The following is a 23304-nucleotide window of genomic DNA, read 5'->3' as shown; positions in this document are numbered from 1 at the left end:
GGTTAGAATGGCTGCAAGGGGCAGTGGAGCTGTAGGGGGTAGAGGAGTTGTATGAGGTAATAGGTCTATAGGGGTGAAGGGATAGAGGGCTGTAGGAGGTAAAGAGACCTTAGGTATTTTAATGGCTGTAGGGGGTGCAGGGATTTTAAGGGCTCTAGGGGGTAGAGTGGTTGTAGGAGATAAAGGGACTGTAGGGGACAGATTATATAGCCTTTTAAAAAAAAAATAATAATAATAATTCTCCTCCCTGAGCCTGACCTGTGGCATGCTATGTCAGAAACTTCATGCTGCATGTAACACTATCAGGCAGCTCCACAAAGCTTGTTGAACTTTTGACACAAGATGTAATTTCCTCTCAAACATGCTGCACGGAGCTGCCTGATCAGGACTACAGACAGCTCTCCTGCTGTGCTCATCAGTCAGGCACAGTGAGAGACAGCCTAGTGGGTCTTTGGGAGGGCCCTTTAGCTGTCTGTCACTGTGCCCGGCTGAACAAGGGGGAGGGCCGTGCGGGCCCATGACTGACTGTAGGCTGGCTGGGGAGATTGTTAAACTCCCCAGCCGGGCCTTAATTTCCTGCTGCAGGGGCGGGTCCCCCAGAGCCTCGGGCCCTCGGTCCATGACCAATATGCCCGAGTGCTCAGTCTGCCCCTGCCAAAGGAGGAAAGACATAAGCAATGATCTTAGAGAAACAATTGTTGCTGCCCATCAAACTGGGAAGGATTATAAAGCCATTTCCACAATTTGTTGGCGAAAACCAAACACAGTATATTAGCACAAACACCTCATGCCAACTGTCAAGCAGAGTGGTGGAAGGTGATGAATAGGGCTTGTTTTGCAGCCACAGGACCTGGGAACCTTGCAGTCATTGAGTCGATCATAAACTCCTCTGTATACCAAAATATTCTAGAGTCGAATGTGAAACCATCTTTCCGACAGCTAAAGTTTGGCCGAAATTGAGTCATGCTACAGGACAATGATACCAAGCACACCAGCAAATCTACAAAATCAACAAAATGGCTGAAAGAGAAAAGAATCGAGGTGTTGCAATGGCCCAGTCAAAGTCCAGACCTCAACCCAATTGAAATGTTCTGACGGGACCTTAAGAGAGCTGTACATAAAGAAGTGCTAGCAAACCATGGGCGTCCGCAGGAATTTTTCTGGGGAAGGGGAGGGGGGCAGTGGTGTATCTTGGTTTTGTGCTGCCCTAGGCAGGACAAAACTCAGACACCCCCCCCCCCGCGCGCGCGCCACCCCCACCCAACCCTTCCCCCCTGCCCCGCCTTCTAAATACACACACATTCACTGACAGATACGCATACACTAGCTAACAGACACACACAGTCGGACACACACACACACTAACAAACACACACAGTCGGACACACACACTAACAAACACACACAGTCGGACACACACACACACTAACAGACACACACAGTGAGACACACACACTAACAAACACACACAGTCGGACACACACACTAACAAACACACACAGTCGGACACACACACACTAACAAACACACACAGTCGGACACACACACTAACAAACACACACAGTCGGACACACACACACTAACAGACACACACAGTGAGACACACTAACAAACACACACAGTCGGACACACACACTAACAGACACACACACTAACAAACACACACAGTCGGACACACACTAACAAACACACACACACTAACAGACACACACAGTGAGACACACACACTAACAAACACACACAGTCGGACACACACACTAACAGACACACACTAACAAACACACACAGTCGGACACACACTAACAAACACACACACACTAACAGACACACACAGTGAGACACACACACTAACAAACACACACAGTCAGACACACACACACTAACAGACACACACAGTCGGACACACACACACTAACAGACACACACAGTGAGACACACACACTAACAGACACACTGTCGGACACACAGTCAGACACACACAGTCAGACACACACACTAACAGACACACACACACTAACAGACACACACACACACACACTAACAGACAAACACTAACAGTCACACACACACACACTAACAGACACACACACACACACACACACACACTATCAGACACACACAGTCAGAGACACACACACTCACATTAACACATTTTTTTTTTTTATTTACTCCCCCCCCCCCCCCCCCGCCTCCTTACCTTTGGGAATGCTGGGGGTGGGGGGGGTTCTCCCATTCCCTGGTGGTCCAGTGGCTGCAGGGAGGCACTGGCGGGCAGGCTGGGTGGCCGGCGAGGGAGCTCTTCCCCTGAGCTCTCTGCTCAGCTCCCTCGCGCGCCGCCCGCAGAGTGAGGCTGGGAGGCGGAGCCGGAATATGACGTCATATTCCGGCTCCCAGTCTCACTCTGCGGGCGACGCGCGATGGAGCTGAGCAGAGAGCTCAGGGGAAGAGCTCCCTCGCCGGCCGCCCAGCAACCAGCCCAGCATGTCTGTTAGCCGCAAGGCTAACAAGACATTTGCCTTGGGCATTTGGGGGCGGCGTTTTTTGCCGCCCCCTGGAAAATGCCGCCCAAGGCAAATGCCTTGTTTGCCTCGCGGCTAATACGCCCCTGGAGGGGGGTGTAATGACATACATGCTTGGTTCCTATCTGACAGTGTCATGAAAGGAAGTGGCATAGTCATTATCACGTAATGCAAGGGTGAATAGTGTTTTCTCAACTATGGTGTCAGGAATACATGTATTCCTGACACTATAGTGTTCCTTTAATTAAATTAAAGTAAAAATTCTGGTCTTCATAACAACTTCATCTAAATGAAAATGCTATGATGCCAGGAGGCCCCTGGGTGCTCTCTTTCCTTTAAGGGGTTAAACTGCTCTCAAATGGTTTAACTCCAAAGGCTTCCTCCAGCTCCAGATCTCCAGGTCGCTCAGTGTTATTCGGCTTCTGAAACGGAGTGTGAGGAAGTGCAGATTGACGTCAGGCATGGGTGTCGCAGATTGACTAGCATGGTCAGCAGACGCTCTAAGCCAATCGCTAGTTCCCAGTTTATAAAAATGTTTTACTTTTTTGGGGGGAGCTACTGATACTGACAGCAACACACCCCTACCCAGCAGCACTCACTACTTCCTGACACTCAGTAAATAAAAGTGAACACATTTTTTACCTGGGGAGATGATAAGGTCCAAAGTTTCCCTGCCAGGCCCAGGTACCTAAGCCTTAGGATGTGGTGTCCAGAATAAAGTGGAGGGATCACTTCACTTGTCCTTCCTGCTCCAATCGCCTTTTCATCTCCTTTATTTGACACAGTCTTCTTTTTCTTCTGACACTGTTTTCTCTCCTCCTTGGCTCCTTATGCTTTTTTACCTTTCTGCTTCTTTTGCGCCTTTCTGCTCCTTTATGTTTCTGATCCCTTTCTGCTCCTTGCAGACCCTTTCTGCTCCTTCTACTTTACCTTTGTGCTCCTTCTGCCCCTTTCTGCTCATTTCTGTTCCTTCTCCTTCCTGCTCCGTATCCTACTTTACCTTTGTGCTCCTTCTGATTCTTTCTGCTCCATTACTTTTGTGCTCCTTCTGTCCTTTCCTGCCCCTTCCTTCTCCTTGCAAACCCTTTCTGCTCCTTGTAGACCCTTCCTTCTCCTTGCTGCATCTTGCTGCCCCTTTCTGCTCGTTGCTGACCCTTCCTGTAGGCTGCCCCCTCATCCCTCACTTACCTGATCTGTAAGCTGCCCCTCCATCCCTCACTTACCTGATCTGTAAGCTTTCCCCATCCCTCACTTACCTGATCTGTAGGCTGCCCCCTCATCCCTGAATTACCTTATCTGTAGGCTACCCCCCCATCCCTCACTTACCTGATCTGTAAGCTGCCCTCCATCCATCACTGATCTGTAGGCTGCCCCCCTCATCCCTGAATTACCTGATCTGTAGGCTGCCACCCCATCCCTTACTTACTTGATCTGTAACCTGTCTCCCCATCCCTCACTTACCTGATCTGTAAGCTACCATCCCCATCCATCTCTTACCTGATCTGTAGGCTGCCCCTCCTATCCTCACTTACCTGGTCTGTAGCCTGCCCCCCCACCCTCATGCCTCACTTACCTGATCTGTAGGCTGTCTCTGCAGTCTGGGGGTTGCTGTCTGCACTCTGTGCTGCTCCCCTGCAGATTCAGTCAGGAGAGAGAAGCAGGGATAAGATGTAGCTTCCGATCCCTGCCTCTCTCCATACACAACGCCACCTATTGGCTGGTGTTGCACTGTATTCTAAGTTTCATAAGAAAAATAACAGCACAATCTGAAAAATCCAGGGGGAGGCAAGTACCCCCCCTTGCGGACGCCCATGTAGCAAACCTCAATGAATTGAAGCAACATTATAGAGAAGATTGGGCCAAAATTCCTCCACAACAATATGAGAGACTGATAAAGTCATAGAGAAAATGATTAATTCAACTTATTGCTGTTAAAGATTGTTCTACAAGCTATTGAATTACAAGGTGTACTTAGTTTTTTCCCACATGGCTTCTTCATTGTGGCTTTATTTTTCGTAAATAAATATTGACACGGTGTAATATGTCATGTGTTGTTCATCTAAGGTTGTATTTACCTAAACCCTGCTAAGGAAGAGCTGATTATGTCCTGATGTAAAACTATGGAATTCAAAGAAGGCATACTTTTGTTTTCCCATTACTATATATATATATATATATATATTAGTTAATACAATGTTAAACAAAAATCTGCACACCAGTCAAGCCATAGGACTTGCTTTTCCCACAGAAATCCCAAATCTGCAGTGATGTTACTACCGCAAAGGATTCTGCATATGCATATGTGGGGGTGGGCATATGCAAATTATTTTAACAAAGTATCAAATTTTTTGCCTCATTCCATTTTAAACATGGATTCTTTTGAGTCTGTGTTTGCTGTATACAACAGCTTTGAAACACAACTTAGGATATATATGTATATACACATACATATACAGTATCTCACAAAAGTGAGTACACATCTCACATTTTTGTAAATATTTTATTATATCTTTTCATGTGACAACACTGAAGAAATGACACTCTGCTACAATGTAAAGTAGTGTACAGCCTGTATAACAGTGTAAATTTGCTGTCCCTTCAAAATAACTCAACACACAGCCATTAATGTCTAAACCGTTGGCAACAAAAGTGAGTGCTTCCTGGGGCAGTGCTGCAAAGTGTGCAAGCTACCTAAATGGTGGTTTTAACACTATAGCTTTAGGAATACATGTTTGTGTTCCTGACCCTATAGTGTTCCTTTAACTAAACTGTCAGTTGTCAGGAAGTGACCAGAGAATTACAAATATTGGAGCTGGAAAAGTGTGGTTCAACAATGTATCCAGTTACGCTAATGTAGCCTACAATTAGCAATTCTTGAAAATTCCTGGTTTTGTGACTATCCCTGCAGGTTTTACGCACTAAACTGCTTATTATTTTAGAACTGACTTAAGAATTACAGAGTTTAGGCCAAAAAGCTGAATATATATATATATATATATATATATATATATATATATATATATATATATATATATATATCCCTATATATACTATCCCTGCAGGTTTTTACGCACTAAACTGCTTATTATTTTAGAACTGACTTAAGAATTACAGAGTTTAGGCCAAAAAGCTGAATATATATATATATATATATATATTCAGCTTTTTGGCCTAAACTCTGTAATTCTTAAGTCAGTTCTAAAATAATAAGCAGTTTAGTGCGTAAAACCTGCAGGGATAGTCACAAAACCAGGAATTTTCAAGAATTGCTAATTGTAGGCTACATTAGCGTAACTGGATACATTGTTGAACCACACTTTTCCAGCTCCAATATTTGTAATTCTCTGGTCACTTCCTGACAACTGACAGTTTAGTTAAAGGAACACTATAGGGTCAGGAACACAAACATGTATTCCTAAAGCTATAGTGTTAAAACCACCATTTAGGTAGCTTGCACACTTTGCAGCACTGCCCCAGGAAGCACCTTCAGTGGCCATCTGAAGAGTGTCCCTATGCTGTAATGTAAACACTGCTTTTTCTCTGAAAAGAGAGTGTTTGCCCAAAAATGCCTGCAGGGACTGACTATACTCACCAAAACAACTACAATGAGCTGTAGTTGTTCTAATGATTATAATGTCCCTTGATTGAATCTGTAGTGTATTGGCCCTTGACAGCAAAATGGACACTGTATTCCAATAAACTAAAGTATTGCAGAGGAATAACAGGGTTCATAAAACTATTACCACTACATTTAAGCATAAATGTTTTTTTTCTAAACCCTATAAAAAAAGAGTAATATCTATTTCCATTTAAAGAGTATAATATCAGTATTTTAAAGGGACATTATAGTCAACAAAACTACTTCAGTTTAATGAAGCAGTTTTAGTGTATAGATCATGACCCTGCAGTCTCATTGCTCAATTCTCTGCCATTTAGGAGCTAAATCACTTTTGTTTCTGTCCATGCAGTGCTAGTGCAGTGCACATGAAAAAAGAGGTCATTTTAAATCAAATGTTAACTTATTTTAGAAGTTTTTTTTTATCTCCTGTGATGTAAAATGAACTTTCTTTGCTTAAAGAATCTCCCTGCAAGGTCTAACATGCTATTAACAGTGCAGGAGATACATTCTAAAATAAACAGAATTTGCAATAAAGAAAGTGTAAACTTTAGATCTCACTTTGCAGGAAATGTTTAGGAAGGCTGTGCATGTTACATGGAGGGAGGTCTGAGCTCCATAAACACATTCATTTAACTTCTAAATGACAGAGACTTGAGTAGGGACATGATCTATACACAAACACTGTTTAATTAAGCTAAAATTGTTCTAGTGACTATAATGTCCCTTTAAGTACCTTTCCCACACAACGCTTTGAGCAAATTATGTCTTCTTTGCAGCAAAGAAAGGAAGTGGTAGAGAGGCATTAAGTGTAATATCCAGCATGCATTCAACTGTAATCTAGTTCTTGTATCAAAGATACAGCTCCCTGTCTCCACTACAACCTGTAGAGAGCTATGAGCTCTCTGTATGAGCTAAGCCCGATGGTACAGGGCTTAGCTCATTGACTTAGAGTGATCAGCTTATGCACAGCACAGCTTAGCTCAGGAGAGCTAATGGAAGCTCCTAAGCAGGAGCTTCCTGCTCTCTTTTGGCTGTAGTGGTGGCATCGAGTGGTGCATGTGGATCCCGGTATGAAGTCAACCTGTTTTAGCATAGTTTGACCCCTTACCTAGGGTGTGTTCGGTGCTGCTTGCAATTGGGAGATGCCAGGGCATCATTATTTTTAATTTTTTTTTAATTATGAAAGATGGATACCAATACAAAAGTTGTTATTTTTTTTTTTACCTTTTTCTCACAGACTTCTATTTATGCAATGAATCATAAGCACAGGGGTTACTGCTTGATTGTAAGTAACTCATTGTTCATGAAAAGCCTACCAAGACAAGGGACACAAAAAGATGCACGTGAGTTATATTCAGACTTTGAGTGAATTACATTTTTTTTTAGATTATTTAGTGGGTACATAACTTTGTCCTTCTTTAGAACAAAAATCTGATTTCCACATTAACGTTTGTACATAACTTCTATCATAGCAACTTTGGTCTCGTTTCCAACTTTGCCAGTCAGGTTTACGAATAAGCTGTTACTCACTAAAGTAGCTGCCACTAACATTAGCTAGTAGTGATAGTTTCCAAAGTAAAACATCTCACAATGCGTGTGTACTACACATCTTGTTTTCAATAGATGGTCTTGGCAATCCCCCGTTAGTTTGTATTAATGGTTATATATACAGTATATACACAAGTCTATATATATGAGCACAGTCCATTAAAGTGGCAAAATGGATTATTTAATTTTTCTTGAGGTTTTTTCCCAGGGACTTTGTAGTCCAGATATCTAAGAACTTAGACATGGGTCATAGACAGCCCATTTGGAATTCTGGAACGTAGATCCCTTAAGAACTGAAAAGTGGTTTCTCCTGTTTGTCTCGAACGTTGTCCTTGTCAGACTTGTTCTGCATCAGAGACATCATTAATTAAAGAATAATATTTACCTCATTGTCTGAGAGGGAAAAAGAATATGTATGGCTCGAAGCTCACAAACTTCCTTGCAGGCTGAAGGCAAATTATGTAGGAGATTTTTTTTTAAGGTACACTCTAAACACCAAAAGCTCGATATCTTAATGTAATGATTTTGGTGCATAAATCCTGTCTCTGCAGTACGACAAATGTAACCAATGCGACAAATGTAAACATTGCAAGAAATGACAATGTTTACAATGTTTTGGGTTCCTGTCCTGCTTTAGTTCCATGGTGTCCTGTATTTGGGAATACAAGGGAACTGTCCCTGGGCAGCAAAACGCAGGTGTATCATTAGATGTGATCGCTCTGTGCAGCAGGTGGCAGAACAATGCAGGGAGCGCTTCAGCAGCACTCCCTGCATGGTTCCGAAGGCTGGGCATTACCTAGGCTGCGTGTTAGTGAGGGGACCAGCCTGGATTATGGGCTTCGCTCTCATGGTCCTGCCCACTTGCCCCTACTCTCCCCCTGGATAGTTTTGGGATGTTCTTCCTAGTAAAGACTTTCAATAAACGAAAGTCATGTTTGGCATCACCAAGCACTTTGAATGCTTGACAGAAAGGAACACTGGATTCCTAATAATTGGTATTTTAATTGTATCTTTTAGAGGACTTGAAGGGTGTGTTTACATGGCTTGGATTTGAAGTGGAGACATTTACAGAACAAACAGCAGACGATATATCGAAACGCCTGGAGGAATTCTCAAAGAAAGACCATAGCGACAGAGATTGTTTTACATGTTGTATCTTGACACATGGAGAATCTGGAACGGTAATGGGAACAGACAATGTATCTGTACCCATCAATGATGTTATAGCCAGTTTCATCCCAACCAATTGCCCGACACTGGCTGGAAAACCTAAGCTTTTTTTTATACAAGCATGTCAAGGGAAACAACCACAGACTGCATATCCTATCCAACCTGATGCTGCTATATCGGTAAAGAAGAAGAAGTACGCTGTAAGCATTCCAGCAGATGCAGATTTATTAATAGGCATGTCAACAGTAGATGGTCATTTCTCCTACAGACATGTGAAAGAAGGAACGTGGTACATTCAAGCCCTTTGCAAGAACTTGGTAGAAATGGTTCCAAGGTTAGTAGGTTTCCTGATCAAAAAGGTAAACTACATTTGGCATTTATTACATAGCAGCCAATGCTTATTGCTGCTAAACAAAAATGTGAAAAGAAAGTCTTAAAAAAAGCCATTTAAGTATAAAAATTTAAATTTGTGTCTCCTTTAGCTGACTGGTTGAAGGAATAATACTTAGGGGGGGGGGGGGGGATGACAGCCTTTTTAATCATGACATGGAGTTTGCAAACGTATCAGTAGATTTATAGAATATATATATATATTTGCTCTAATAAATTGGAAAACGTTTTAAATCTTTATGGGTTCTTTATAAAGAGTTTACTACTTACCTTACAAAAGCCATTGTTGTTGGCCACACCAAATACTAAAAGGACACTATAGGCAATGGTCTGAGTGCATATTCCCAGGTCCCATAACCCTGCAGAGGTAATTATTGCAGTTTTCTATCTTTGTGGGTTAACGCCACCTCTAGTGGCTGTCTACCAGACACCCATTAGAGGGTCCTCCGAGTCGTTAGGCGACTTTTTCGCCTAACTGATGCTGGATGTCCTCACGCTAAGCATGAGGACATCCAGCGCCATCCAAAACCCCATATAAAAGCATTAATGCTTTCCTATGGAGGAAGTACTAATGTGAGCGCGACCACCATCGCACATGCGCATTAGGTCTCTTCTGCGGGCTTATGTCGGCGGGGGAGGAGCAAAGACGGACTCTGATATGTCACTGAAGTGGTTTTAACCCCTTTTGCACTGGGGTGGGGGGCATAAGGGGTGCATTCACAGAGGGGCACTATAGGGAGCTATAGTGCCAGGAAAACAACTTTGTTTTCCTGGCACTATAGTTTCCCATTAATATGGCCTATTTTCATGGCAAGGACCATAAAGAATATCTTTACACCTGTCAGTGTGGATTTGTCTAATCAGATTTGAAGTGTGGCATACTTCATAATACATCTTGTAGCATATATACAATTATTTTAACAAAGTTGAAATTGGTATTTAAAGGAACACTTTAGTCACCTAAATGACTTTAGCTAAATAAAGCAGTTTTAGTGTATAGATCATTCCCCTGCGATTTCACTGCTCAATTCACTGTCATTTAGGAGTTAAATCACTTTGTTTCTGTTTATGCAGCCCTAGCCACACCTCCCCTGGCTATGATTGACAGAGCCTGCATGAAACAAAAACAGGTTTCACTTTCAAACAGATGTAATTTACCTTAAATAATTGTATCTCAATCTCTAAATTGAACTTTAATCACATACATGAGGCTCTTGCAGGGTCTAGCAAGCTATTAACATAGCAGGGGATAAGAAAATCTTAATTAAACAGAACTTGCAATAAAGAAAGCCTAAATAGGGCTTTCTTTACAGGAAGTGTTTATGGAAGGCTGTGCAAGTCACATGCAGGGAGGTGTGACTAGGGTTCATAAATAAAGAGATTTAACTCCTAAATGGCAGAGGGTTGAGCAGTGAGGCTGCAGGGGCATGTTCTATACACCAAAACTGCTTCATTAAGCTAAAGTTGTTCAGGTGACTATAGTGTCCCTTTAAGGAGCATTCCTAGCAGCATAACCACTAGAGCCCGCTGTAGTGGTTTTGGTTCCCAGAGTGTCCTGGCACCCTCCCAATTTAAGTAGTAAAACCATTCGCAAGTGGTTTGGCAACGTACCTGGTGTCTTTTGGTGCTGCTCACCTCTGATCTTGACAACGTAAATAAATTTTATATGAATCACGTTGTTCTTTAAAGGACACTATAGTCACCCGAACAACTTCAGCTTAATTAGGTTGGTCAGGTGAGAACAAAAGCTCCCTGTAGCCTCTCTCATGTAAACACTGTATTTTCTGAGAAAAGGCAGTGTTTACCTTGGAAGCTAGGAACACCTCCAGTGGAAGTCACTCAGACGGCCACCAGAGGGACTTCCAAGTTCAGGTCTGCCTAATTCGCATTCATCACATTTGACGTCTTCACGCTTGGGTGAATACATCAAACGTGATACCAGGAGGCACTCTGAACACGCCTCCTGTGCCCTGTAGTTATCCCCGGAGCCTGTCAGCAATCAGAGCCGACAGTGTGGGGAGATAAGACACACAGCGGCTCTGGCTTGCAGGCTGACCAGAGACCAAGCAGGAGGATCCAAACTGTAATAAATGTATTTTGTGAGTGAGTGTGGGTGAGTAAGTGAGTGTGTGTGAGTGAGAGTGTGTGTGAGTAAGTGTGGGTGGGTGAGTAAGTCAATGTGGGTGAGTGAGTGTGGATGGGTGAGAGAGTGAGTGTGGGTGAGTAAGTGAGTGTGAGTGTGGGTGAGTAAGTGAGTGTGAGTTAGTGTGGGTGAGAGTGAGTGTGGAAGAGTGAGCGTAAGTGAGTGTGGGTGAGAGACTGAGTGTGGGAGAGTGACTGAGTGTGGGTGAGAGAGTGAGTGAGTGTGGGTGAGAGTGGGAGAGAGGGTTAGTGAGTGTGGGTGAGAGTGAGTGAGCAAGTGAGTGAGTAAGTGAGTGTGGGTGAGTGAAAGAGTGTGTGTGGGTGACTGAGAGAAATAGATAAAAATAGATAGATAGATAGAGATAGATAGAAAGAAAGAAATAGACAGATTGATAGAAATAGATAGTGATAGAAATAGATTGTGATAGATAGTGATTAAAATTGCCTTTAAATTCTCACTTTATCCATATTGTATTGCTTTAAGAGATGAATACATTTTATATATTGATTTTATTGAAGAATTGGACACTGTTGTATTTTTCCGTAACTGCGGTTATTAGCTTTCTTTTACATTGTGATGTTCTTGACAATCCCAGAGACTCCACCCTAATAGTGAGCGTTTATGTTGTTTCATTATTACCTTGCTCAGTGTAGTGCGATTCAGTTGTAGTGTTGAGAGAGAGGTGAGACCGCTGTATTTGGAAAGTCAATTTCTTTGTTTGCTGCTTACCTCTTTCCTTGGAGCCTGTTAGTTCCTCTAAGCTAATAACTGTAATGTAGGAATGGTTCATTGGCTGAGCGCATCAGTTGAGCACTCTCGGCCAATAAGTTTAAAGCTGCACTTCTTGGCTCAGCTTAATGCTGAAGCTTCTGGGCTGCAGAAAAAGAGGTGACTGGAGACCGGCAGCCTCCAGGCAAGTAATCAAGCCATTTGCAGTTGGTTTGAATACTTACTCTGGGAGGGTACCAAGGCATCCTGACACCATAACCACTATAGTGGGCTGTAATAAATATGGTGCTTGGAATATTCATGTGAAAAAATATATTATTAATTATATTGCTTCAGCAAAACATGTATTTGTACAACTTAAAAGCTCTTTAAAATATGATTTAATATGCTCGTTACCATTTAAGGCTAAAATTGCATTTTCTTCATTTGTACATGTAAATTTAACTGATATACGTGACATAATTTTAAACTGTGAATCTGTTATTTTACAGTGGTGAAGATATTTTGTCCATTCTTACAAAAGTAAACAGAGATGTCAGCAGGAAGGAACACCAAGCAGGACGTATTAAACAAATGCCTCAACCATCATACACTCTACTAAAGAAGCTTATATTCCCTGTGCCTTGTAAGCCTTATAACAATATACAAGATTGAAATGGCATACACTGCTTCAGCACCCCACAACATCACACCATCCATGGCAATTTCTATTTTTCTTAATCTCTTTTTTTGTTTTTATATTGAGGTATCAGCAGAATACAGTCGAAATAAAATATTATCAGATGAGCGCTACACACATGCGTATATATATGTCAGAATTACAAACCTAATTTTATACTACTGCAAAACCATGAGTATAACCAGAAATAACAGTATTGAACTGATATACAATGCTGCTATGAAAACGGTAAATTATATGATCCAGTCAACACATCAATAGTACAGCTATGAGTAATGCATCTGAACCAGACTTGAATCATGAAATAATATAATTAGGCTTAGATATCTGATGTGCGTTTGATTTGACATAGACTCATAGAAAGTGAGAAGCAAGGAAGCAGCCATGCGAATTCAAAGATCATAGATTAGATTCACCAAGGAGCTTTGTATAACTGGACTCGCATATAGAAGAATAAAAATTATACTTTAGACCATCTATGAGTAAGGAAAACTAAAAAAATGTTAAAACAAGCAATGGAAAGAAATAGTGTAAACTAATTCGCTTTAGGCTCATTAATTGCAGCAAGTTACATATTAACTTGCTTCGATAGCCGCACAGTGTTAGCTGATGACTTGACAGGGGCAAGGATGCCCAATAACCCAACCTACACTGGCCAAGCCAGAGTCCAGAGAAAGTCCATGTACACCACCAGTTATGGTGCTTGGGTGGCAGGTCCCCCGAGTGTGTGGACAGTGCTCCAGTGTAGAAACCAAAATCTATTACACATGTCGAATGCCTTTAGGAAAGTACAATTCTGCTCCTTAGGCAACTCAGCCTCCAAATTCAGCAATGGAACAAAGACGGGGGCCATCATGTATCCTCATTCACTCATTCATCAGGTGGATTTGCACGGCATCCTTGATGGGTACCGGAATAATCCCACTGACCCATGGGGATGGAGGGGGAAGGGAGGGGGACCTGTGAACACAAGAGAAGCCTGGCCAGACCAGGGAGACCTGGCACTTAGGAAGATGCTCCATGAATTCCCATCTCAGAATAATTTCAGCATTTGGCAATATTAGGCGTAAAACTGTAAATTAGATGCCCAGCATTGGTATAATATAAAGGAGACGACATGGTTTGAGTCCATCCAGCTCGGCGATCAAGCCCTGCCCCTTACTTTCTATTTTTGGCACAGATCGGGCACCCAATTGTTTCTTCAAAGGTTACTCCAACCAGATTGAGCAAACGTTTTGGTTGTATGAACCAGTGGCAATGGTGAATCCCCCTCCCCCCCCCCAAGAAAAAGTACTTCTACATTTAAAAAAGAAATGTTTGAATGCTAGAAGATGTAATTGCAAAGCAAGATTCCTTATCTTTATTTTTAAATATTAGATGATCATTTAACTGACAGTATTTTGGTCAAAACAAATGTGCCACTTGACTACTATCATGTCATTGAAACTTTCTAGAAAAAAATGCAAGTATTCTATTTATTGGTTATTTTTTTCCCCTTGGTTAACTTCTTATTTTTTGGTTAATTATTTTTTTGAGAAACAATTTTAAGAGTAGTCAGAACTATTTACTGTTATGCAGTCATATACAAGAACCTAAGTTGCCATCATTTGTTTTGGTATTAGGTCATGGAAACTATCTAGAAGGTGCAAGCTTACCCTACTCAGTAATGATTTCAACCACTTACAGGCAACCTTAACTTTCTAGATGGTTCATCAACCTACCCACTAACTGAATGAACCAAATTTAATAAACACACCTTACATTACTCTATAAACTTTTATACAAAACCTGCACTTACCATGATGGCCATTATGTAGCAGATCCCAGACCTTCCACTTCCTTGGTTTTCCTATTTCCAACTTTGGCCATATCTATAGTCTGTCCTAGTGAACTTGACATATACAGACTGAGACACTTCTCTTGACTACATAGTTCATTCAACCACCACTCCTCCCAACTACAATTTTGGACTTCTCTCTCTAATTACATTCCTAACTAGTACTATATGGCACTCTCCACAATTTTTAACCCATTTCCCAGACCTGACCATTGCATTCTACTCTCATACATTCAGTACCAAAATCCCTCTCAAGTGGAGCCATAAAATCCCAGAGCCAAGGTGGAATAGGCTCTGGTTAATGTAAGTGGGAACACCATATATAAATTATTTACACCATGTTTACTAATATTGAAGACCGGATCTTCTGCACTATTATGTGATTTGATTTTGAGGAGACGGTCTGTAAGGTATTATTTATAGCACACCACGGTTTGTTTCTGATAATTGCTGCAGTAGATCGTAAGGCTATTTTACAAATGTGGAGCCAGCCCACCTTAGCCTCACAATCTAGTTTTCTAGTTACCTCTTCAAGATCGACTGGCTCCATATACTTTATAACAAAGAGTTGATGACCAGTACTCCTCTTCACCAAATATATAGAGAGTTTTGACTTTGTTGTTTTGTTTTCCTTATCCTGTTTGTTGTTAATGAACAATGCACAAGTAAATTTGGTTGGAGCCTTATTGCTCTCCAATTAATCCATGATTTATAGAGCACAATATTCATGCATTCATAGACTGGTCCCTGTAGCTAAAATTACTTATTGCCATTATGCTTTTTATGAAAGACCATCACTGATATCATTGAAGTGTGTCCTATCTTTTATCAGATTTTTTTTTATTTCATAATGTTATTTTTTCATAATTATTAAAGAGAATGTGAAGCTCCATTTACCCACCATTGTGACAAGCTGTGTTCTACATGTATGCTGGCTTAACTATTGTAACGTCTGATATTCAACATTTCTCACCTGCCAAATTGCCCACAATGGGCAAATGAGTTTCCTTCTTCAATTTGCTGAGGTGCATATACTATTTTAAAGTATTTTTTTAAATTGTGTATATTTTGACAATTAAATGTGAAATCTTCAGAAAATTGTGTTTGTTGCTATTCTCATTATAGAATAATTAACAATATTAAATTTACTTTCTAAACTGAAGTAGAAAAAAGTTTATTCACTAAACTTCAAATTGTACTGAACTAAAATCCAAATTGCAAACTTTAGGCAAAAGTAGCTGATCTGGACAAATTCTCCATTATAAGCAAAGCTTGGCTATTTTATCCTGAATTTTCACCATCCAGATTTCAGTTACGTATAATTTAGACTTCTGGGAAAAACACTGGAAGTGTTTGCAATTTAACACAATCTAATTCCTAACATTTTGACAGCAGATCATAGAAGAAGACTCAAGCTACCCTGTACCATCAGATGTAAATGTGTTCCCAGCAAACTTGTGGTCATTGTCACCTCACCAGCAGATTGAACTCAAACATAAGTACTTGTCTAGTGAAACACTGGAGTTCTGTTCTAGTCATGTTAAGATATAAGAAAACAATGGATGTAGCGGAGCGTTAATCTTAGCAGGGACTTTTCTACGCTGGTTTCTCCAAGATGAACTCAGGAACAAAGAAGATTCTTCACAAGGTTACCGCCCAGGTGGACCTTGTGGGGCACCGAGCCACAACGTTAACACACCAATGAAACAGGGTTATACATAGAGACACCCCCATACAGTATGTACAAGCCCTCCCCTCTGCCTGGTAGATAATTGAGGTAGATAATGTAATAACTTAATTATCTCCAGGCAGGAAATCCACATATTTCTCAAGATTCTAGAAGTACCCCAAAAACATGACATATCCCCATCATTGGTCTGGGTGAACAACATCCAAAAATCACCCAGATCAGAGCAGGGGTTCACAAATTACTTGGAAGTCACTTTTGACCGACCTCAATAATGATTTCATGCCCAAAAGAGTTCCAGAGAATTAGGCTGTGCAACCGGTATATCTTCTTAGTCAAATAATGTGTAAATTGCATGAATGGATCCGTTCGTGCATAACTTCATTGGATGTATCTGGCTCGGTAGATTGTTTCTACCGAATAGCGCTTCATTCGTGCACTTCTAGTTGAACTTAGGTGGAGGTGGAAGTCCCAGCAGGGTTCGCGCCGTCGAGTGTCTGATTATAGTTCCATGCACTCGACGACCAAACACCGCTGCCTTTGTTTGTGTCCCAAGATGGCCGCCGCCACGTGCTTGTCTATATAAACGGCAACCACCCAGCCGACCGCTTAGAACGTTCGTGTGATTGCGGTTTATGGAGGTGTGAACTGAGTTAATGATCGGCACACTCCATAGCTGTGTGGTCTACCATTCGGTAGTTTGTTCAGTTGATGAATAAAACCGTGGGAACCACTTAAGGGAATGGATTTTGATGAACGGCCAGGTGAAACAGGGAAAACCTTAGGTTGCAAAGCCAGGGGAGTATGTATTGCACAGATATGGTTACTTTCACACACAGGGGATCAAGAAGAGAGGGGAAAAGGGGATACGGACAGCCCAGAGCTGGTATAAAATATGATAGCAGGTCCATTCTGCTACAGTGGACTTTCCATATTATGTGCTGACATTGCCTTTGTGAGGGCATATAGTTCTTTGGAGGGAGTGTTACTGTAATACTTTATTAAAGATACACTACACACCATAACCACTTCATCTTACTGAAATGGTTATGGTACAAATTCCAGGTCCCTGTTTCCTTCTCTTAAAACATTTTTTTCATTCTAGAGACCAATACATTTTCTTTGTGTCTAGGGCTGCCTCCCTTGGCTGTCAGTGAGCAAACTGAAAAAACTCACTCCCTGGTTGTCTATATATCTGTCAGGGTACCTGAGGTCTCTACCTCTGAGAGAGGTAGAGACTTAGAAGTTTATCCGTCCAGAAGGGCTGTTTCCTCCGTCCCTCGCGGTCCTCCCGGCCATTTACACGCCGGCCGCGAGGGATCCACTTCCTTTTGTAACACGACGCCCAGCAGTCGACGTCATGACGCCAACCCGGACCGACCTGTCACTCAATTGTCTGGAAACGAATCAGGACTCGTCGGAGGCGTGTCTACTCTCCTGAGCCAGGGTATTTAACAGTGCTTCTCCCATTTGCTCATTGCCCTGTCGTGGTTCTAGCCTGTCTAGTCACCCAGCGCTTTTGTATTCCAGTTATCCTTTTGGTTCCGACCCGGCTTGTTTGTTTACTCTGCTTATCTCTGTTACCCTTTGACTCGGCTTGTTCCTCGCTCACCTGTCTTCTCGTTCCCTCGACCTCGGCTTGCCTTTGACCATTCTCTCTATCTCCGTACGTTAGTCCGGCCATTCTAAGGTCCGGTATACGTACCTTTCTACTGTCTGTACTCTGCGTGTTGGATCCCTGTCCCGATCCTGACAATATCACTCCCTGGTTGTCTTTTATGTCTGGTGCTAACCCCCAGATGTCTAGGACAGACTGCCAATAGTGTGAGTTACACAATAACAGGGTTAGTGTGAAAATGACCGAATTCCTACCGCAATGTGGTTCTTGTACTTACTAAAGTCGAATATGGTACGAATTCTGTTGGCCTCAGCGAATCTGCAGCGATCACCCACATGCATTCGGTGTCTGAATTAAAATTGGTGCTCTCGATCCGAATCTTATACAAAAGTATAGGATTCAGAATATTCACAAAGAACTAGTTTTAGTAAAATTCAGAACCGAATGCATCCGGCAGGAGGCACGTTCACAAATTATCTTGCTTTTATGCAGCTAACAATAATTTTAGTACTATTAGCCTCATGGAAGCATTAGCAACAAGCAGGCAAACGGTTAAATAATCCTCAGAAATACAAGGGTTAATAAGGTGGTGAATAGACAGTGCTTGCTAGAAAGCCACCACATTACAGAAGTTAACAAAGTAAGAAGCCTACGGGCGTCAACAAGATTACCATGGCGCCAGGTGGGAGCATATGTGCTAAATATTTAAAACTAGCGAGGCCTGCCCAGTCACTAGAAAAGCCCCATTCCATAACTATATGCACCCTGAGCCCCTAAACCAAAATAATTCAGATGACTAAAATATGACTAAATCTAAATGGCATTTTAGTCAAAAGGCTATGACTAAAACTAAATTTGCTGTCAAAATTAACATTGCGCAAGGGCTCCTGGGCCTGGGCCTGAATACCGGCTAAAATCAGGGGCAATCTGCGCAATCTGCGCAATCCTGAACCCTAATTTACCACAAATTGCTCTGCAGAAGCTGGCGACCTAGGGGACACCCCACACGCCTAGAATCCCTGCCGGAATGACCGACCTGAGGCCTGGGGCCTGCACCAAGCTCGAGGGCAGCAGCCGATCTCCAGATGCTGGGTTCGCTGCACGCCACAGACCTCCTGCCAAACCGCAACCCCCCCCTATGGACCGGCGGGGGATATCCCGGTCCCCACTGGGGAAGCCTCACCTCCACGAGGGGCATCGCTCCGTGAACCAGCAACCGCATGGCGCGTCCAAGATGGCCGCCAAGTCGGACCGCACGATCCTCTCAGACAGCCCAGAGATCCAAGCGTGGAGAATACAATTTGAGCACAGATTCAACATGGTGTGCCAGGCATTCTGGGACCGAATCCAGCAAAGAGCCCAAGACACCGCGCTCCCTGCAGAGCCAGGGACTCCAGCTCCCACTCGGGAACGCCAAAGCCACCCGGGGCCTGGTACTCGACAGAAGGGGAAACCCGCCGACCGCACAAGCAGACTAAAGCACTCTCCTAACATGAAGACACCTCGAACTGGGAACTCAGGGCAAACTGAACAAAAGCTCCTGACACGGGCAAAGAGGACACGGCCCGAAACACGGATACCGGAAAAAGCCAAGCATGCACACCGCAACCCACCCCAACCCACCAAGCCACATCACGGCACCGAGCCCCAACGAGAAACCAGCAGACTTATGCACCCCAAGACTGACAACCTACCAGACAAAGGAATTGGATGAACAGCCACATGCAGGCCCCTTGGGGTCATGCTCCACTTTGGGGGCAAGAGATGAACTGGCTTGCAGCTACATCTCCAGCCGTTCATTAAATTGCATAATCTCTCCTCTGATATGACCAATGATGGGGGGCAACCTAGTGGTCTTATTGTTTTATTATTTTATCGTTTATTAGTATTTTCTTTAACTTTGTTCTGCAGTGCATTTTAAAAGCATAATGTTTCGACATAACCCTGCCCTCAATGATAAGCACTCAGACAGCATAACCATATATTTAACTAAACGCCTGCCCTGGCGGGTTCATACTACAGTGAAATACAGTATGTCTTGACTCAGCATGTAGATAATTTAGCATGTCTTTTCAAACTTACATTTTTCTCTTAACACGCCTAGTTACCCTAGCATGTTATGTCATATAAGAGACTTGTATTAGCCTAGTCTAACTAAATCATACTACAGCAAACACAGTATGTCTTAACTCAACCTGTTGTTAATCTAGCATGTCTTACCAAACTTACGTTTAACTCTTAACACGCCTAGCGACCCTAACATGCTATGTTATATAAGTGACTAGTACTGGCCTAACTGAACCATACTGCAGCAAACACAATGTTTTTTAACTCAGCCTGTTGTTAATTTGGCGTGTCTTATCAAACCTACATTTAACTCTTAACACGCTTAACTACCCTAGCATGTTATGTTATATAAGCGACTTGTATTAGCCTGGCCTAAATGAACCGTACTACAGCAAACACAATGTGTTTTAATTCAGCCTGCTGTTAATCTAGCATGTCTTATCAAACTACGTTTAACTCTTAACCCATCTAGCTACCCTAGCATGTTATGTTATATAAGCGACTGACTCTTAACACGCCTAATTACCCTAGCATGTTATGTTATATAAGCGACTGACTCTTAACACGCCTAATTACCCTAGCATGTTATGTTATATAAGCGACGTGTATTAGCCTGGCCTAACTGAACCATGCTACAGCAAACACAGTATGTTTTAACTAAGCCTATTATTAATCTAGCACGTTCCATCAAACCTACGTTTAACCTTTGATACGCCTAATTACAATGGCGAGTTGTGCTATGTTATATAAGAGATCTGTAAAAGCCTAGCCTACTTGAACCATACTACAGCACACACAGTATATCTTCACTCAGCCTGTGGTTAGACTAGCATGTTACTTCAATCCCACATCTCACTTTTAAAATGCCTTCTTACGCTAGAATGTTATATTCTAAAAAGCAATGTTTAACAGCCTGTTACTCTTCTGATTATACAAAAATGTGCCGACCAAACTGCCACATATTGGAAAGTCTTGAAAACGCTTGTAGTCGCTGTTGTGGCTCTACACGCCTGTTGTTATCGTATGCACAAGAAAAATAAAGAATTAAAAAAAAATAAAAAATTAACATTGCGCAGTGTAAAGAAACTTGACAGGCAATCCTCACAATAATGATGTTGCTTGGGATCTTAAAGGTGACATGACCCATTAAAGTTAATGCTTCAGCCAGCTTGAGGAAAGGGAAAAATGCTTAAAGGACCACTATAGTGGGGGGGCGGGGCCGGACCGCCGAGCTGGACGGTCGCAGGCAGTAGGAGCTCCTGCTGCCTCAACTTTAAATATGCCGGAAAAACCTAACTTTAGCCAAGAAACGACCGACCACTATCACGCCCAAAGCAGAGGGCCTGCTGGAGCCAGGGTGAGGCTGGCTTTTTAAGCTACAGTCCCCTGGAGGAGAAGACTGCGATACCCCGGCCTTCTCCCACGGTGAGTGGAGCGGACGGCCGACGCACCACTATCCTGCCACACAGCACCCAGACTGGGGCTCGAATTTGAGCGGATCCGGCCCTGGTCCCCCCCCCCTATGGACCGGGGGGGTGATCCCGGTCCCCACCTGGGGGCATGGCAGCCGGAACACACAGGCGCCACAGACATGCTTGAGGGCCCGACCGCACCGCACAAGATGGCGACTGCCACGTGTACTGTGGGCACCTAACAAGCACGGGCCCAAGAAGCCTGAGATGACGGAGGCATCACTCTCCCACAGCTCGCCAAGCGACATTTCACCTGACAGAGCAATAACTTATCGGAAGACAGACAGCAGCAGAGGCTTACCGGACACGGAGTGGCGGAGACACCAACCTGCAGGGACTCAGCTCCATGCCCACGATTCTGCCGCCAACCGAAGAGAGCCACACGCCAGGAAAAGCAAACCACCCAATGCCGACCTTGGAGACCGCTCCACCCAACTCCCAACAGTGGCAAGCCCAGGCGACACATCTGGAGAGGTACCTCAGCCTGCAAGAATACCAACACCGGGTTGCGCTGAAGGGCTGAAACCAGCACTGGCTGATTATATGCTCACGGCCACCCATGGAGCAACAGACCCACCATGACAGTGATTCCTGGAGAATATGCCGCTATACGAACTCTTGAACGGACTGGGTGATATTATGCTATAAGTTGCCTGTAGATAGCTGCCTGACTTTAACATATTAACATATATAACGTTTACATGCTACTCCTCTGACCACAGCATACTGTTTACACCTCACTCATCATAACATATACCATGCTAGCACTTAAGGCACCCTACCATTGCAGAAACCGCTAGTCAGCCTGCACTCACACCTAGCCTGCAACAACTATGTTTTAGGCCATACTTTTTGTGTACCAGTGTGTATGTTTAGGTATGTGTGTGCCAGTGTGTCTGTGTAGGCATGTGTATATGTGTGTGTGCACCAGTGTGTAAGTATAGGTATATGTATCTGTGTGTGTCAGTGTGTATCTTTGAGTGTCAGTGTTTAAATATGTGTGTGCCAGTGTGTCTATGTGTAGGTATATGTGTGCATCTGTGTGTGTCCTAGTGTGTGTATGTATCTGTGCCAGTGTGTATAGGTGTGTGCCAGTGTGTATGTGTGTGCCAGTGTGTGTATGTATATGTACATACGTGTATCTAAGTGTATCTGTGTGTGCATCTGTGTCAGTGTGTATATGTGTGTGTATGCCAGTATGTGTATCAGTGTGTGTGCCAGTGAGTTTGTGTAGGTATGTGTATCTTTGTGTGTGCCAGTGTTTTTGTGTAGCTATGCGTATCTGTGTTTATCTGTGTGTGCCAGTGTGTTTGTATGTGTGCTAGTGTATGTATGTGCCTGTTTAGGTATATGTTTGTGTAATAAATTCTGCCTCTTCTGTGTCTTTTTCCAGTTTATTGATATATACTTCTTTTGTATACATACAGGGAGTGCAGAATTATTAGGCAAATGAGTATTTTGACCACATCATCCTCTTTATGCATGTTGTCTTACTCCAAGCTGTATAGGCTCGAAAGCCTACTACCAATTAAGCATATTAGGTGATGTGCATCTCTGTAATGAGAAGGGGTGTGGTCTAATGACATCAACACCCTATATCAGGTGTGCATAATTATTAGGCAACTTCCTTTCCTTTGTCAAAATGGATCAAAAGAAGGACTTGACAGGCTCAGAAAAGTCAAAAATAGTGAGATATCTTGCAGAGGGATGCAGCACTCTTAAAATTGCAAAGCTTCTGAAGCGTGATCATCGAACAATCAAGCGTTTCATTCAAAATAGTCAACAGGGTCGCAAGAAGCGTGTGGAAAAACCAAGGCGCAAAATAA

At 42.9% G+C, this 23304-nt stretch overlaps 1 protein-coding gene across 2 annotated transcripts in view; it reads left to right on the top strand.

Annotated features, from left to right (window-relative positions):
• LOC134571533 (caspase-10-like) overlaps positions 1-13544 on the top strand; it is a 52560-nt gene extending 39016 nt beyond the window's left edge. For both annotated transcript variants that reach the window (XM_063429864.1, XM_063429862.1), the window contains 3 exons: positions 7376-7481; positions 8704-9190; positions 12610-13544. In XM_063429864.1, coding sequence (XP_063285934.1) covers positions 7376-7481; positions 8704-9190; positions 12610-12772 — 756 coding nt within the window. In that variant the 3' untranslated portion in view covers positions 12773-13544. The remainder of the gene's footprint in view (positions 1-7375; positions 7482-8703; positions 9191-12609) is intronic.
• The last annotated feature ends 9760 nt before the right edge of the window (positions 13545-23304 follow it).

This window comes from Pelobates fuscus, chromosome 8 (assembly GCF_036172605.1).
Source record: "Pelobates fuscus isolate aPelFus1 chromosome 8, aPelFus1.pri, whole genome shotgun sequence".
Taxonomy (NCBI): Eukaryota; Metazoa; Chordata; class Amphibia; order Anura; family Pelobatidae; genus Pelobates; species Pelobates fuscus.
Note: the sequence above shows the minus strand (reverse complement) of the source record. Positions and strands in the feature narration are given on the sequence as shown.